General features: G+C 36.8%; 2 protein-coding genes across 3 annotated transcripts; one reads left to right on the forward strand and one right to left on the reverse strand.

The window, feature by feature from the left end:
- Positions 1-4,725: 4,725 nt before the first annotated feature.
- On the forward strand, positions 4,726-7,936 carry LOC136236072 (5'-adenylylsulfate reductase-like 4). The gene is made up of 4 exons (XM_066026180.1): positions 4,726-5,172; positions 6,242-6,429; positions 6,545-6,669; positions 7,152-7,936. The coding sequence occupies exons 1-4, from the start codon at positions 4,957-4,959 to the stop codon at positions 7,604-7,606; spliced, it is 984 nt and encodes a 327-aa protein (XP_065882252.1). The 5' UTR covers positions 4,726-4,956; the 3' UTR covers positions 7,607-7,936.
- A 671-nt stretch (positions 7,937-8,607) lies between these two features.
- On the reverse strand, positions 8,608-11,585 carry LOC136236086 (uncharacterized). Of its 2 annotated transcripts, none has more exons than XM_066026191.1 (6): positions 11,397-11,585; positions 10,991-11,271; positions 9,816-9,968; positions 9,595-9,700; positions 9,365-9,479; positions 8,608-9,052 (listed from the first exon to the last, which is right to left on the reverse strand). In XM_066026191.1, exons 2-6 carry the CDS (start codon positions 11,268-11,270, stop codon positions 9,014-9,016), a joined length of 693 nt encoding a protein of 230 aa, XP_065882263.1. In that variant the 5' UTR covers position 11,271; positions 11,397-11,585; the 3' UTR covers positions 8,608-9,013. The 2 variants fall into 2 exon arrangements, with proteins under 2 accessions (XP_065882263.1, XP_065882262.1); XM_066026190.1 differs by having other exon boundaries at positions 10,991-11,274; positions 11,397-11,584.
- Positions 11,586-15,245: the final 3,660 nt, after the last annotated feature.

The following is a 15,245-nucleotide window of genomic DNA, read 5'->3' on the forward strand; positions in this document are numbered from 1 at the left end:
GACATGGTCCAATTTAAGTGTGGGAGGAGATATTGCATATATCATTTTATTTTTAGTACGAATAAATGCAACGAATAATTTTTTAAGAATAACGCAACATATATTTTATGCAAATGCAACATATATTGCAACACAATTTATTTAAACATTATTTTATATACCATATATTTTTATATGTTTAAACTATATTTAACATATGATTATTTTAGGTTATCATTATCGTTAGAAATGATATTTCTATACGGGTAATATTTTCAAATTTTTCACAAATCTCTGATACGATTTTTAATAAAACGTCTCGAGTAAATGTATTTAAGTAAATAAATTCTTTATTTCAATCTCTATTTTATATCATGCAATTCATGATACAATAAATCTTATTTTAAATTTTCAATTAGGTTTATAGGCATTAAATTAAACTAACAATTTTACCTCGGTTTGATTTCGTCTTACATTAACACCAATTGAAGTTTTTAAGGAAACTTTAGCCATAATACATGTTGAATTTTAAGTCAATATAGGATGAATGTGCTATCTTTCTTTTTCCCAAGTTACAATTTAAATTTCATAATTCATATTAATTAATCAATTAGTTAGAATTCTTAACTTTTGGCCACGATTGAGACCAACCTTATCACAATCGAGGTATGAAAGGGAAGAAAATTAAGTACCGTTTATTTTTGGCCACGGTTACGACCACCCTTATCACAATCGATGTATGGAAGGAACGTTAAAAGCAACAAAATTATAAGCGTGTATAAGTTTAAAGTAACGATTGCGTCCACTCATGGCATAGTCGGTACCTCTTAAGCAAACACCAAGCAATAAAATACGTATAAAGTTACAATCAAGACCACCCTTATCTCGGGCGTAACTAAGTAAATAATTAACCCAAGTACTTATTTTAATTTAATATATCTCATATATTAGTTTAGGTTTGGGAAAGAAATTTTGTGCTTTGAAATGCTTTGAGATGAAAGACTCAATAACATGCATGCTTATATCGTCTCGAATGCTTCAATTCAAAATTGGAAATACAAGACGAATGATATATCGTATATTATACTAAGTTAGTTTGATATTTTGTGTATAAATTTGCCATGCGAAGTAAGTCTTTTCGGCTTAACTAATTCAAAAGGTAATGCAGAGATATATGTTTTATTTTTATAAAGAGATTAGTTAAAGAATAAATTCAGTGAAATTTTGCTCGGGACTAGCAAAAGATTAAGTGTGGAGATTTGTTAAGCCCAAAATATACCTAAATTACATCAATATTGCTACGAATTTATGTTATTTATAACTGTTTAGAAAGCTTTTACTCTCGAATATGTTTCTTTCTTGTAAGGTACATAAATATTTGGTAAAATCCAAATAGGAATGAAAAGAGCTCAAAAACAGAAGAAAAACCTTACAAAAGGAGTCAAAAACAACAAAGATCAATTACACCAAAACGAGGACAAAGACGAAGTCAGAAACAGAGAAAAATGCAAATTCTCGGCAGAGAATCCAAAATTCTCGGTAGAGAATTTGGGGCCGCGACAGGGAATTTCAAATTCTTGGTCGTGAAACGCCCTTTCGTTCGAAGGCTGAAAAATCACTTCCTCATTCTCGGTAGAGAATTTCCATTCTCGGTAAGAGCAGAAATTCTGCCAAGTACAATGAACACATGTTAAAATCCAAGAAACGCGTTCGTTCGGGTGGATAAAGACGTCCTTTCACAGCGGACACGACACTTCAATCACGACTCTTCAACATCTATAAATAAAGAGTTGATGGAGAGTTGAAGATATGTAGAAGAAAGAGATTAGTGCAAGAGTTATGCAGAAACTCTGACTCAGAAATGAGTCAGAGATTAGAAAGTTCAATTCTGTAAAAAGCAGTATGCTGTACACACATTGTTTATTTAATAATAACAAGTTTAGTAGCGTTTAGACATTGTTCCAGTTTAGTTTTCATTTTGGTAGTGGACCGACCCAGTCTCTATTACGAAGATTCAACGAGAAGATTGAGTAGAGGATTAAACTCTAACGAAACCCAAAGAAAGGATTGATCAACCCGTTCACTTGCACGCCGTCGAAGAATTCAATGCTCCATGTTCTCTGTAAACTTGTATCAATTTATATTTCATCTAATAAAGTCCGTTCTATTCGATAGATCTTTATGCAGCACTTATGGTAACCAATCCACTAAAGTGATTGCTGGTGTTTTCATTAAAACGTATTTAATCCAAAATCTTTACAAGGAAACTTTGTTGAACACTTAGGCAAATCATTATCTCGAAAGAGTTTTAATTTGATTAAGGGCAACTATCCCGAAAGGGTTTTGTCGCGTTCAAAGCCAATTAATTAGAGGTTCCGTCATTTATTTCATCTTTATAATTCATACAAAGTTTAAAGTTGTTTTCTTTGCTTAATGCAAACGAATACATTCGTTTACTTTTCTAAGAAGTACTAAAAGTTCCTATCTTGCAAATTCATTCTTAAATCAGAATATTTTCTAACGTTTTCATAATCTAACCTAATTCTCATTCTAGCAATTTCAAAACCAAAACCGATTAAACAATTTTCCCATATTATAAACCTTAAAGTAAATTTAACCGATTGTAAATAAGTTTTGTTAAAAAACGTTCCCTGTGGGATCGATATCTTTTATTACTACAAGCGTATACCGTGCACTTGCGGAAATCGCTCAACACTCATGAAGCCCCTACTTATCTTCCGGAACAAGTAAATCATTAAAGTCTCCTAAGAGAGCCAAGGTAATTGGGATTGTGATGCTAAAGAACGCAGCAGCTCCCAAGATTCTCTCCTTCTGTTTCTTCCGGACAACCATAAAAGCCAGTAACATGCCAATTACCATTTGCCGGGTCCACAACTTCCATATCAATATGATGATTTGAGAAAGATAATAGCGAACAACAGTTAGTATCTTTCCATAACACACAGACCCCTCCACTTCGACCAACACTATCCACATTGTAACAACATTCAAATTTTATTTTATTCTTCAAAAACTCGATTCTGGACTTGCACACAAGTGTTTCAAAAAGAAAAATGACATCAGGTCTGTGAGCTCGAATGAGCTCACAGAAAACTGGAACTACCCTGACACTTCCCAGTCCCCGGCAGTTCCAACTCAGGATCTTCATATACCTGGGCAGACCCCTCCAATTGGGCCTGCCTGTGTTCCGTTTTTTGGATCGGACTCCTTAGTAAAACCTGCCTCAGAATTCTGTCCCTCAGTCATCATCTGGTCCTCATAAACCATAGAACTAGCTTGATCAGGTCGATGTACAACCCGGCTATCTGGTCCCTCATCTCTGCATCGTTTGCGCTCTTTGTGGAATACAAGACCCTCATCGGTTCCTTTCTCCTTACCATTCTGTTGTATTACAATTTCCTCCTCCCTGCCTTTACCCAAATTTGGTCCTAGCTGCGAGATATTTTTCAGTTCAAAGCCTCTCCCGCCTGCTCTCTCTTGCCAACTAGACCACTCCTCCGAGTCCTCCCTTAGCCATCTCTCCCCCTCCAAGACATTTGTTCTGCGATTTGGTGCTCGGATAGATGCATCCCATCCTCTAACGATTTCTGTAATTGGTTGTGCAAAATACTTCTCACAGTGACGATCAATGCGTCCGACTAAACCGCAAATGAAATAGAAAGTAGGAAGCCTTTCGTATTTGAAGTCCCCAACCAACCACGTTCCTCCCGATCTTCTGACCTTCTTTTCTTTTTTTAACAACTTTCTGATATCAATACATACTCGAATACGAAAATACATCTTGTTTGCAGACCATTTGTTTTTGGGATCAAAAGACACAAAAGTGCCTATGAAGTCCCCTAGCGCTTTTCCTACCACTTCTGTAAAGAAAGGAGCCGTAAGCCCGTGTACATGTACCCAAATGTTCATCCAGTGCAATGGAATATTACTCGGATTTGCCTCTGGTGCGATTACTTGTAACGCAAGCAAGTTGCTATCAAACGTCCATGGTCCTCCCTCCATAACCCAATTCAAATCATGTTCATGGTAGAATCTGAATAAGATCAATTTTCCACCTAGGTCAGTAATCGTGATACCCCTACCCGGGCGCCAAATACTTGCAATTCTACTTTTGAAAATATTAAAATTAAATATGCGATCGGTAACGATAGTGCCCACGAGACATAAATGGTATGGATTTGTTACCGGCTGGATTTTCGCTTCGGGGAACTCAAAGCCATCGTCGACTATGTGCAGGTTTTGAATCTGATCTTCCATGGTGAATCAACAGGCGAATAAGCCAATCGAAAAGAGAAGAAAACGTTAAACCCTAACACCCTCACAAGGAAGGACGGCTCTCATCAAGAGCAATTCCAATTATTCAAATAGTTAAAATTAACTTATTCTAGTAAGTTGCTTCAAAAAAAATATTTCAATAAATTAAATATTATCAATTAATATTTTAAAATTTTAATTATTTATAATATTTATTAAATAATTACATCATTTAATATTTTTAATTAAACACATTTTAATTAAAAACAAAGTAAACATAGCCTAAAATGTTACCGTTTAGAAGGTACAAAGTCATTTAGACACTTAATAGCCAGTGAAAGACCACAGAAAGGAGTTCGTTCGTACAAATTGAAAACGGTCCATTTACCTTATTACCCTTTCCTTCGTCCCTACCAAAACGCTACCGTTTCCTCTCCTTCGTTATCTTCACCTCACCTTCCTCTTCATCATCTTTCACCTTTCCAAAACCAGAGAAATAGACTGATACTATATTAAATCGTAATCCTATTCTTTTAGTATCTGATTTTCTTTCCCCATTTACTAGTTGCCCCTTCGAAGCTAAAATGTGCCTCCTTCCTTCATCTGACTCGCTTCTTCTTTGCTTTTCTCGACTCTTCTGATTACCTTTTTTCTTAGGGGTTTTCAGTTTTTTGAGTTAGGTTTTTGTTTGGATTTTTTTTAATGATGGGAGCTAGGGTTTGGCAAAGGCGGATCTCGATACTCTGCTTAATCGTTATGATTTGGGGGAACTTGTTATTCTCCGCCGCCTCCGCCAGCCCTAGTCGGGTTTCGATGTGTCCAAGAGAGTCCGTAACAGATTCGATCTTTGGGTTTCTAGATCGAAGCTGCTTTCTGGATTGCAGTGATGATTCTCCCGGTCTCTTTGGTGTTACCGAGGTAATTTGATTTATGTTCTTTTCAGATTCCCCCTTTTATATGGGTTCATATTTAATTGCTTTTCTCCTCTTCGCTCATGATTGCAAAGGATTTGAATGGTGGACCCTGTTCCTGTGCTGTCTCGTTGTTTGTGTTCTTTGATAGGCTTTATAAAAATGATATGCTTACTTCAGTTAGGAATTTCTTCTCATACCAGATGTTTGGCATGGTTATGTTTAACCGAAATGGTAACAAAATTGATGTAGTTTGATTCTGGAAGCAAAGACCTTTCCAAATTGAATGCCTTGCCTTCATTACTTTTTATTCCCTTGAACTGCAGGTTTCACTTATTTCATTAGCAACTTTAACTTGGGTTGAGATTGTTGTGGGGATGGAGATATGGTGCATAAAGATTGTAAATTGGAATTAGCTGTTAATATGATTGTATGAACTTACTGGATTTATTTATGTTTTTACTTATTTATTGAATGCTTGCCATTGGTGATGGAAGTCTTGGCCAATACGGCTGTTAATTTCTGACACGATAATTATATAGACAATCCGTGCTGTTAATATCTGACACGATAAATTATAGAGACAATCGGAGCTGTTCATTTCTGACACGATAAACTATAAAGACAATCCGAGCTGATAATTTCTGACACAATAAATTATAGAGACAATCCGTACGACACTACCCCCTTTTAACACGATCACCGTTTCCGTGCTGTTAATTTCTGACGCCGTAAACTATAGGGACAATCCGTACTGTTTGTTTCTGACATGATAAATTATAAAGATAATCTGAGCTGATAATTTCTGACACGATTTTACGACACTACCCCATTTAACACAATCATTGTTTTCTGTTGCATTTATTTCATACATTGATCATATCTGCCTGACACGACCCTTTTAACACGATTATCATTTTTTGTTGCATTTATTTCATATAAAGTCGTATTATAGATCATACAACACAATTATGACACAACTCATATTGACACTTCCTAGTTTTAAAAGGCTGTGTTCTATTGATTGTGTCTTTTTTTCAATATTATTGACGGAATTTGATTTCTTTTACGTGAAGGGTGATGAAGTTTCATTGCAAAATGCATTGAATATAGTTCATAAGGACAGTCACAAATATGTAGCTGTGCTCTTCTATGCATCTTGGTGCCCTTTCTCTAGGACTTTTAGACCAAGCTTCTCCCTCCTTTCTTCTTTATATCCCTCCATCCACCATTTTGCAATTGAAGAGTCATCAATCAGACCAAGGTTTGTAATTTAATATCGCCGATCATTATGTTACTGTTTTATTCTTTCAGAAAGATGTGGCTTGGGAATGCATTTTGTTGTCGTGACTGTAAAATTAATTGATTGATTTCTGCAGCATCCTCTCGAAGTATGGGGTTCATGGATTTCCAACTCTGTTCCTTCTGAATTCTACTATGCGTGTGCGATATCATGGTTCCCGAACTCTGGGTTCTCTTGTTGCTTTTTATACTGACATTACAGGTAAGCCTTTTCTTCTTAGTTGGAGGCTTTTGTTTCCATATTTATTTGGACAACAAGGATTCAAAAGCCTATGGCTTCCTCCTGATATTTAATTAATTCTTGGATATTTTGTTGTCACCGCGACGAATTTTGCATTAGATATTCTCCTTTTGAGTATATTTAATTGAACATAACTGCTAAGATTGCTTTCTTTCTTCGGTAAAAACCGAACTAATAAACCGAATATTCGGTTTGATTATGTTTCGGTTTTTATGCTATTCAATTCGGTGTCGGTGTTAATTATTTTGGTGTTATGGTATTCGGTTTTCCCAGTTTGGTTTTGAGCCGATGTACACCCCTACAGTGTATGAAAAATTGCATCCCCAATTATATTTTTCTGCCAGGAAATATGTTGTACCTTCTGTTCTGACTGGGTTTCATCTGGAGAATATTTCTCGTGTCTCCTTAGCTGTCTAATTAAAACGTTGTGTTCTTTTATTTAGGCGTAAAGACTGCTGCACTGGATAGAGGGTCCCTAGACAAAATGGTGCTCCCATCAAACCGTGAAAAGCACAATAAGAACGAGGATGAAAGCTGCCCATTCACATGGGCAAGATCTCCAGAGAACTTATTTAGACAGGAGACATACTTAGCTCTTGCGACTGCGTTTGTGCTTGTGAGATCGATTTATGTATTTTTCCCTGCGCTGCTTGCCTTTGTTCAGTTCACTTGGTTGAGGCGGATGCAAAACTTGAGACTGGAGAGCTTGTTGGAGCATCCTCGAGCATATCTGAACGGAGTGATACATGTATTCAATTCCCTCAAGGAGCCTTACAGGAAAAGGAATTTACAGGAAGGAGCAATTAACGCCAGGGCATGGGCATCGAAATCGCTTGCAACAGTGTCGATAGGTGATGCAAGCACCAGCAGGGGTTCATCAATAAGTGAATGCCGCTGAACGTCAACATGGACATTTCTCAAACTAGGGATATTTGATGTATTCCAGTGGAGGATTTGGCTGCAAATTCTCTATTCGTTGAATTCATTGTTCAGAATCATCTTGACACCCTAATTATAGTGGGATCTGGAGATCCAATTTCTGTGACTGAAATGTGAAATATGATTGACATTGTAGCTTTTATTTTTCATTTGTTCATATGGTTTAGTATGCAATTAATTTTGCCATTAAGAAAGCAATAATTTAAATCCAATTTGTGTATATGTATTTTATATAAGTAACAGACTTGATAAGCACAGGCCTATCCTTTATTCTTTAATTGCTGTTCAATGTTTTGTAGAATAGCTGTTGAAATTACATTTTGAAGAAAATATTGTTATTAGATGCCACATTAAAAAGCTTGACATTTTATTTATTTTTTAAACCAGAATAGATTTGCTTGCTGCCTATGACTTAGGTTTTCTCGGAAGTATTAATTTACCTTCAAACATACAAAATAATATCATTTTAGTTTCAACGTTTATGAGATGGTATCAATTAATTTAACTTCAACATACGAAATAATGTCAACGTTTGTGAAATGGTACCAATTTAATGAAATTTGAAACTAAATTGTCTCCTACTTTCCACTATTCACAAATCAGTTTCATCCCCTCAGCAATCAAATCAAAACCAATCGATTAATGTAGATTGACACGTTTAACCTGCAACATATATGAATCATGTTGCAGATTGATTCATCAACTCTTTACGACACATAATTTTGTATGATATGCAATAGTACATATTATTATGGATTTATAAGTCATTTCATCCTGCTGCATATTTCTCATCTTCTTCTTTTCCCCCAAAATTCCTAATTTATCATAAATTCTGTAATAGAGTAAATAGGTTGGCGGATTTTATAATCCATTTAGTTAATTACAATATTGTAACAAGTTAAACGGATCATGTTATTTTTTACCCATATTCAATTCGTTTAATTGATTGTGTCAACCCGTTAATTAAATGTGTCATACCAAAGTTGACCCTTAACAGATCATCAGAATAGATCAACATGATGTTTACGACCCACCAACCAATTTTTACACTGTTTATAACAGAGTAAGAGTACAGTGGATACATTTTACAAACCTACTGAGTGAAGAAGTTAAACAAAATTCACAATCTAAACTAATCTCCTAACAAGCTTGCAAGAAAGGGGAAAAAGATAATCCACATATGTATATATAGATATCAGACTCCTGGTTGTGAAGAAAACTTCTTCAGATCACTTACTGTAAATAATAAACAGCTAATGTGCAAAATGACCATCTCCACAAGTAGGTTAAATATTTGAGAAGCATCAGATGTAATCCAGGTTTCTTACCTCCCATGTAGTTGGGATAAAAAGTTAGCTTTACGACACTAGTCGATTTCCACAGTTCCAAGGTCCTTGTTCACAATCTGACAATATACCATTATCAACCCTTTCAAAACTTAAGTCATGCTCTAATTGATAAAGCACAATTATCATATATCAGAACATACAAAATGCAACAAATTGATTGGTTTTTCTGCTGTCAGCAAGTATCAGAGCGTTTATGCCTGGAGTAAAGGGTAAAATATGGACAAATACCTAGTTTACCCTCATCAATTCGTTTATTTTTTAACGGATTTTTGTTGATCTGGACTTCAATAAGGAACGAAATATTGGCATCACAAAATATGAAATGAAGAAACAATAAGATGTCAAAATCATGTTCAGTTCATTCGTACCTGTGTTACGTACTCTTTGATTCTCCCATGAACTGGACCATCTAAAGCTCTCTCAGCAAGCTCATAGACTAAAGTATTACCTTCAGGTCCATTAACTTTGTCTTTCTGCAAGTATCTGCATAAATATACAGAAGTACAATATAAATCATCTATCAAATAGAAAATAAATACTTGTTACCTAAAAATCATGATATACATAAAAGGAAAGGTCCTAATTGCACGATTTTAACCTTTGTTGGACAATTGTCTCTAGTGCCTGCTTAATGTTTCCAAGAACGGGATGGCTTTCATCAGCTTCGTTCAATCCCATTCGCCTCAAATGTTGCCAAAGATTCTCTGATCCACATAAGGTCTTATGAGTTGATGTTATATGGCCAGAAGAAGGAAAAAAAATCGCCACAGTCGACCACTGTTTATGTCTACAAGTTTATATATTGTAAAACGAAGATACCTTCTGGTATTTTGCCTCCGGCAAGGTGAACAATACTAATCACAACAAATGTAAAGCCAGTCAGATGTGCTGTATCAACATCTTCAACATACTTCCGGTACAAATCAGCCGGTAATTGACTGATGAGAACATAGGATTTAGCATCAGCACCACCTACAAATGGTGCATTATAGAAACCATGTTAAACTCGAAAAAAGGAACACTGTTCTACCACAGGCTCCAAACAATTGTAAATTGGGGGAAAGTCCGTGCTCCCCTTGATCCAAAAAATGCTTTCTTGGCAATATGTAAGCAAAAATACAATGAAATTCAATGTTCTTATATAACATGTGGCACTGTTATTGCCCCCTACACCCAGCTTAAACATAACCTATAAGTTTTTTTGGAAACAATATCAACATACATGAATTTTAATGGTTTTGGATGTACAATGAAGATAGGTAAGGCCGACAAATAGCTTTCATATATAATCTCTAACACATCCCTGCCCACGAATGCGTTGGGCTTGAAACATATACAATAAAAGCACATCTTACCATGTGTTGAATTTCAAACAATAAATGAAGTTGCTAGAATTTGAACCCCTCATTAAGAGGCTCAGATACCATATCAAGGAACCCAATGACCAAAAAGCTTTAACTCGTAGGTAAGATCGAAGAATAGTTTCTATATATTCTCTCTGACAATAAGAAAATGCAGCAACTCATAGCAAAAGCAGAAACATCGGGCAACTAATCATGATTTAATTGTCCAAAAATTTGAACTATCTTATAGCTAGTGCATAGAAGAATTTGTTCTTGAGAAATTAATCCAAGAACACATTAACATATAAGTAAACCTTACTGAATACATCTGAAGCATTCCCTTCGGCATCAATTAAAGAATCCTTTATCCCAAGCATACAACCATAACTAGAATTTTGCACATTAAATTGATTGTATAAAACTTTCCATTGGATACCAAATTGAAGCACCACATTCCTCCATCAATAAGAAAGTAATGTACTTCTTTTCCTTTGGTATTACTGATTATAGAACTCACATTCAATGTCAAAATCACAACAAGTGACCTCTTTGACCTTTAATTTAGATTATACCAAAAATAGAAAGCCACTTAAAATTGCTAATTAGTAATTAATACATGACAAAATTAAAGGAAGAGATAAAGTTGTTTACTTTGATGATTTGCGGAGGAAGGACGAGCTCTTTGAAGCTCCCTCACCTCCAATCCAAAAATGCTAGAAAGCTTGGCTATGGCTTCATTGATCACAAAAGAAGGAAGCAAACGTTGGCGATAATTTTTGGTGACTATCTGAGTAAGTTCATCTCTCTTGATCGGGCAGCCACTGTTCTGGCGCGTCTTAAAAAGCACATAGCGAATCACTTCTGCTACAAGCTTGTCCTTTTCTTCTTCTGAAATGTTCAGTTGAGAGAAATCTTGAGTGGAATCTCCCATCCTGCTGAATTCAAAATTAACATAAAATTGAAAAAAAAAAAATTGTCAATTGATTTAATTAAAGCCCTAAAACTCATGAAAATTAAAATTGAAAGAAACAGGAAAAGGATTTTCTGAGATACTTACTCTGTTTTGGCAGAATAGGGAACGGAAATCGAAAACCCTAATTTTTCTGTCTGGATGAAGGAGATGTTTTGGAAGGTAAGGGAAAGGGAAAATTGCAAAAATTGTTAAATTAGAGGTGAAATGGCGGGAAGGAAGCGGAGGGAATCTTATATGGTCGACCTGGTGCAACCAGAATACGACTTGTCGTTCTTCTTTATCTTTGTAGCCCTTAACACTAGGGTGACATCCAAATCTCCAAACTTATATTTAATGAGAGTATTAATACAATTCGATTTTTTTCACATTGTATGGCAATACTGAACCAATTACCAAAACTCGGTTTTGGAATGTCACTTTACGAGCCCACCACCAATAGAAACTTGTAAATATGCACTGCCCATTAAAGGTACGGAGTGACCAGAATCTCCACCAACAGTGATAAAGTGAGAATCAATCGATCGTGCTCAAGCTTTAATACTTCGTATGTCTTTCTGGTAATGATGTTCGTAGAACTGCCTGTGTCAATGAATACCATGGGAACCTTGTACTCCTCCACAGTAATCTCAATTACCAAAGCATCATTATGTGCTTGTCGATTGAAACTGCCGAATGAAAACTCAGTCTTAGAACTGGAGATTCTTTCCTTGCCCTTGTCCATCCTTCGTCTTTTAGCATAACGATCCTCAACAGATCCTCCTGCTGTAACATTTATAACTCATCTAGGAGCTCGCTCAACATGTTGCTTGTCCTTAGGCTCCTTAATCTTGATGACATTTCTTAGAAATCTATCCATTTTGCCTGCTTCGGCCATTTTGTTTAATTCGGCCGCCAACTACCTGCAATTTTCAGTATCATGCCCTTCACTCATGTGGAATTCACAAAATAGGCCATTGTGTCTTCGGTCTGAAGTTTTGAGCTTCGGTGGATATTGAATGTGTTGCATGTTGGTCTCTACCCAGTACAAAACTTCCTTTCTAGGGCATTCAAAGGTGCATAGTTGTGATCCATGTGTTATTTGGACCGCTTATGTTCCTCCTTACCCCTGTCGCTCTTCCCTTCCTTCGGCTGATGCACCGAGTAGATCCAGGCAAGAGCTGATCATACCAATAAGTAGTCGAATCTTTCAAGGTTGTTGAAAAGAGTTTGCACATGAGTGCTTCAGTGGCAGTAGTGGTCTAGAGTGCTCTTTGGAAATTCTTGACGTGAAGAGTAGGATCGGTCATACCATTATAATCTTTCAACAGTGGATATTTAAACCCCTTGGGCATTGGTTGGCCTATGATGTCAGCACTTAACGGAGTTTCGGTCTCTATTGCTGCTGAACCTTTAGTCTGAAATCCTTCATCCTTCATTGCATGCCGAAGCTCTCCTTTGACGAGACTCAAAACCTCATCTTTAGTGAAAACTCTGTTGAAACACCTTTCCACATAATTTTGATTTGACAAAATTGTTTAAGTATAATTAAAAACATATTCTAAACACACTAAGTTTAAATGCTTTGATTTATTCTACTAATGTGTTTGTTCAATGTTGAGTTAAATTGTTTATAAAACATAAGGATTAAAAGGCCCAAGCCCAATACAAGAGTCAAAGCCCAAGTCAAACAGTTCAAGACAACTCGGTCCGCGTTTGTCAAAACATTGTCGTTATGGACAAAACGCAACTCAGCGGAAGAAGGATCTAGAAGACCTTCAGGGAACAACTTCAGAACGAAGCTGCTGAGTTTATTCGACAAAGCGTACAAGACAGCAGCTGGCTAAGGAAAACTTTCAGACAAAGTGTTTCCACTTTGGGTAAAGTTCAAACGACACAGTATGCTGTCCAGTTGACTTTACCATAAAAGGAGAGACATTCTGCCGAGCTGACCAAAAGCTGACCGAGGACAGAAGATACTCAAATCTGATTGGCCGAGAGCTCTGAGCAAGTTAGGATGACAACGACAGGAAGCCGTTTCCCTCTAACGGTTATTTCGAAATTCGAAATGACCGATGCCTCAAGACGTCTCTATAAATAGTGCCATCAGAAGCTTCATTTAACACAAAACTTGATCAAGCCATTACGCTGACCAAATTTCTACGCAAGTTCTGCAAGCAAAAAGCAAAGCAATCTTACACTAAATTTCATATCTTTTGTGTAAAAGTCTAGAGTGATTATTCAATCATCTAAGGTGTCTTAGCAATCATTGTTTAGGACAAACACTTATCATTTCCAGAGATTAGAAAGGAGAGGCTGAGTACTCGGTTATAGTAACTCAGCGAGAGATTAGGATTGAGTAGAGGTATAGAGGAAGATACTCTTGTTATACTCAGTTGCTAAGATTGTAAAAGGTTTGAGGCTCTACCTTTAAAGAGCTCAGTAGAGGATTCGAAATCTCGGAACGTGTTCCGGGGACAGGACGTATGCTTAGAAGCCGAACCTGGATAAATCTGCTGAGTAACGTATTTCTTACCTTAAACTCCTTATATATATTGCTTGCTTAAATAACCAAAAACTGACCAAGTAAAGAGGTCAAGCTGAGTTGTGCGCATCGAACATTTGAGCTCAGGAATAGACTTTAAGTGCTATCTCCTGACTCAAGTTAAGAAACTGACCTAGTCACCAGTTGACTAAGCCAGTATCTTGCTGATTACTCAGCGCCGCTGTTAAAACATTTCCTCTTAAGAAAAGAAGTCTGCCCTAAAGTAAAAAAAAGCTTAAATAGTTCCTAACCCCCCCCCCTTGGAACTATACTTGTAACGTTATAAGGGACCAACAAGTGGTATCAGAGCTTAAAAGCTCACTGTAAAAGGTTTAACAACCTTGAGCTGATCCCCACTATGGGCGAAAACAGTACTCGGTTTCTCCCAGGAAACCAAACAACTCAGATATTGCCTGAGGGGCTGTCCATCACTCGGCCTCCCCTATTCTTCGGGTCTAACTATACCTTCTGGAAGAATAGGATGAAAAATTTCATTCAGGCTACAAATATGAGTGCTTGGCTATCTATAGTGCAAGGCCCATTTGTACCTGTCGAAGTTGTGGCTGGCCTAACAGTTGTAAAAGCTGAGGCCAAATGGACAGAGGATGATCTCAAGAAGCTTCAAAATCACGCTTCGGCTATTAATATGCTTCACTGTGCACTCGATGCTGCAGAATATAATAAAATTTCAGGTTGTGAGTCGGCGTAAGAGATCTGGAAGAAGCTGGAGGTCACCTACGAAGGAACCAATAAAGTAAAGGAGTCCAAGGTGAACCAACAGATGAGACTGTACGAGTTGTTCGAGATGAACAATGATGAGGGCATATCTGACATGAATGCAAGGTTTACCAACATCGTAAATGAGCTCAAGAGACTTAGGAAGATCTTCACTGAGGAAGAACAAGTCAAAAAGATACTCAGGAGTCTTCCTAAAGACTGGCAAGCAAAGAAGACTGTTGTTGAGGAAGCTCAGGATTTAACCACCTACAAATATGACGAACTCATCGGCTCGTTGCTGACCCATGAGATATCTATGAAAAACTTCGAGGTGAAGGAAAAATCTGAAGACAAGAAGCAGAAGTCTCTTGTCATGAAAGCTGACTCCACTGATGGAAGCTCAACAGATGATGAGGAGATGGCTATGTTCACAAGGAAGATGAAAATGCTCTTCAAGAAGAATGACAAATATTCTAAGAAGCCTTACAGAAAGTTTGATAAGTATAAAGCTGACTCCAGTGACAGCAAATACAAGAAAGACAACTCAAAGCCCATTACATGCTTTGAATGTCATCAAACTGGCCATATAAAGTCAAGCTGCCCCACGCTGAGGAAAGATAAGAAGAACGGCAAAAAGGCAATGGTGGCTACATGGAGCGACAGTGATGAGTCTTCATCAACAGAAGCTGAGGCGA

This window comes from Euphorbia lathyris, chromosome 7, assembly GCF_963576675.1.
Source record: "Euphorbia lathyris chromosome 7, ddEupLath1.1, whole genome shotgun sequence".
NCBI lineage: Eukaryota > Viridiplantae > Streptophyta > Magnoliopsida > Malpighiales > Euphorbiaceae > Euphorbia > Euphorbia lathyris.

What these genes read in the sequence shown, in the direction of transcription:
- LOC136236072 (XM_066026180.1), top strand. Translation starts at nt 4,957, where the DNA reads ATGATGGGAGCTAGGGTTTGGCAAAGGCGGATCTCGATACTCTGCTTA. An exon ending in GAGTCATCAATCAGACCAAG is followed by an intron (nt 6,430 to 6,544) that starts GTTTGTAATTTA and finishes TGATTTCTGCAG; the next exon opens with CATCCTCTCGAAGTATGGGG. An exon ending in TTTTTATACTGACATTACAG is followed by an intron (nt 6,670 to 7,151) that starts GTAAGCCTTTTC and finishes TCTTTTATTTAG; the next exon opens with GCGTAAAGACTGCTGCACTG.
- LOC136236086 (XM_066026191.1), bottom strand. Translation starts at nt 11,270, where the DNA reads ATGGGAGATTCCACTCAAGATTTCTCTCAACTGAACATTTCAGAAGAA. An exon ending in TTCCTCCGCAAATCATCAAA is followed by an intron (nt 9,969 to 10,990) that starts GTAAACAACTTT and finishes CACCATTTGTAG; the next exon opens with GTGGTGCTGATGCTAAATCC. An exon ending in CGGAGGCAAAATACCAGAAG is followed by an intron (nt 9,701 to 9,815) that starts GTATCTTCGTTT and finishes TATGTGGATCAG; the next exon opens with AGAATCTTTGGCAACATTTG.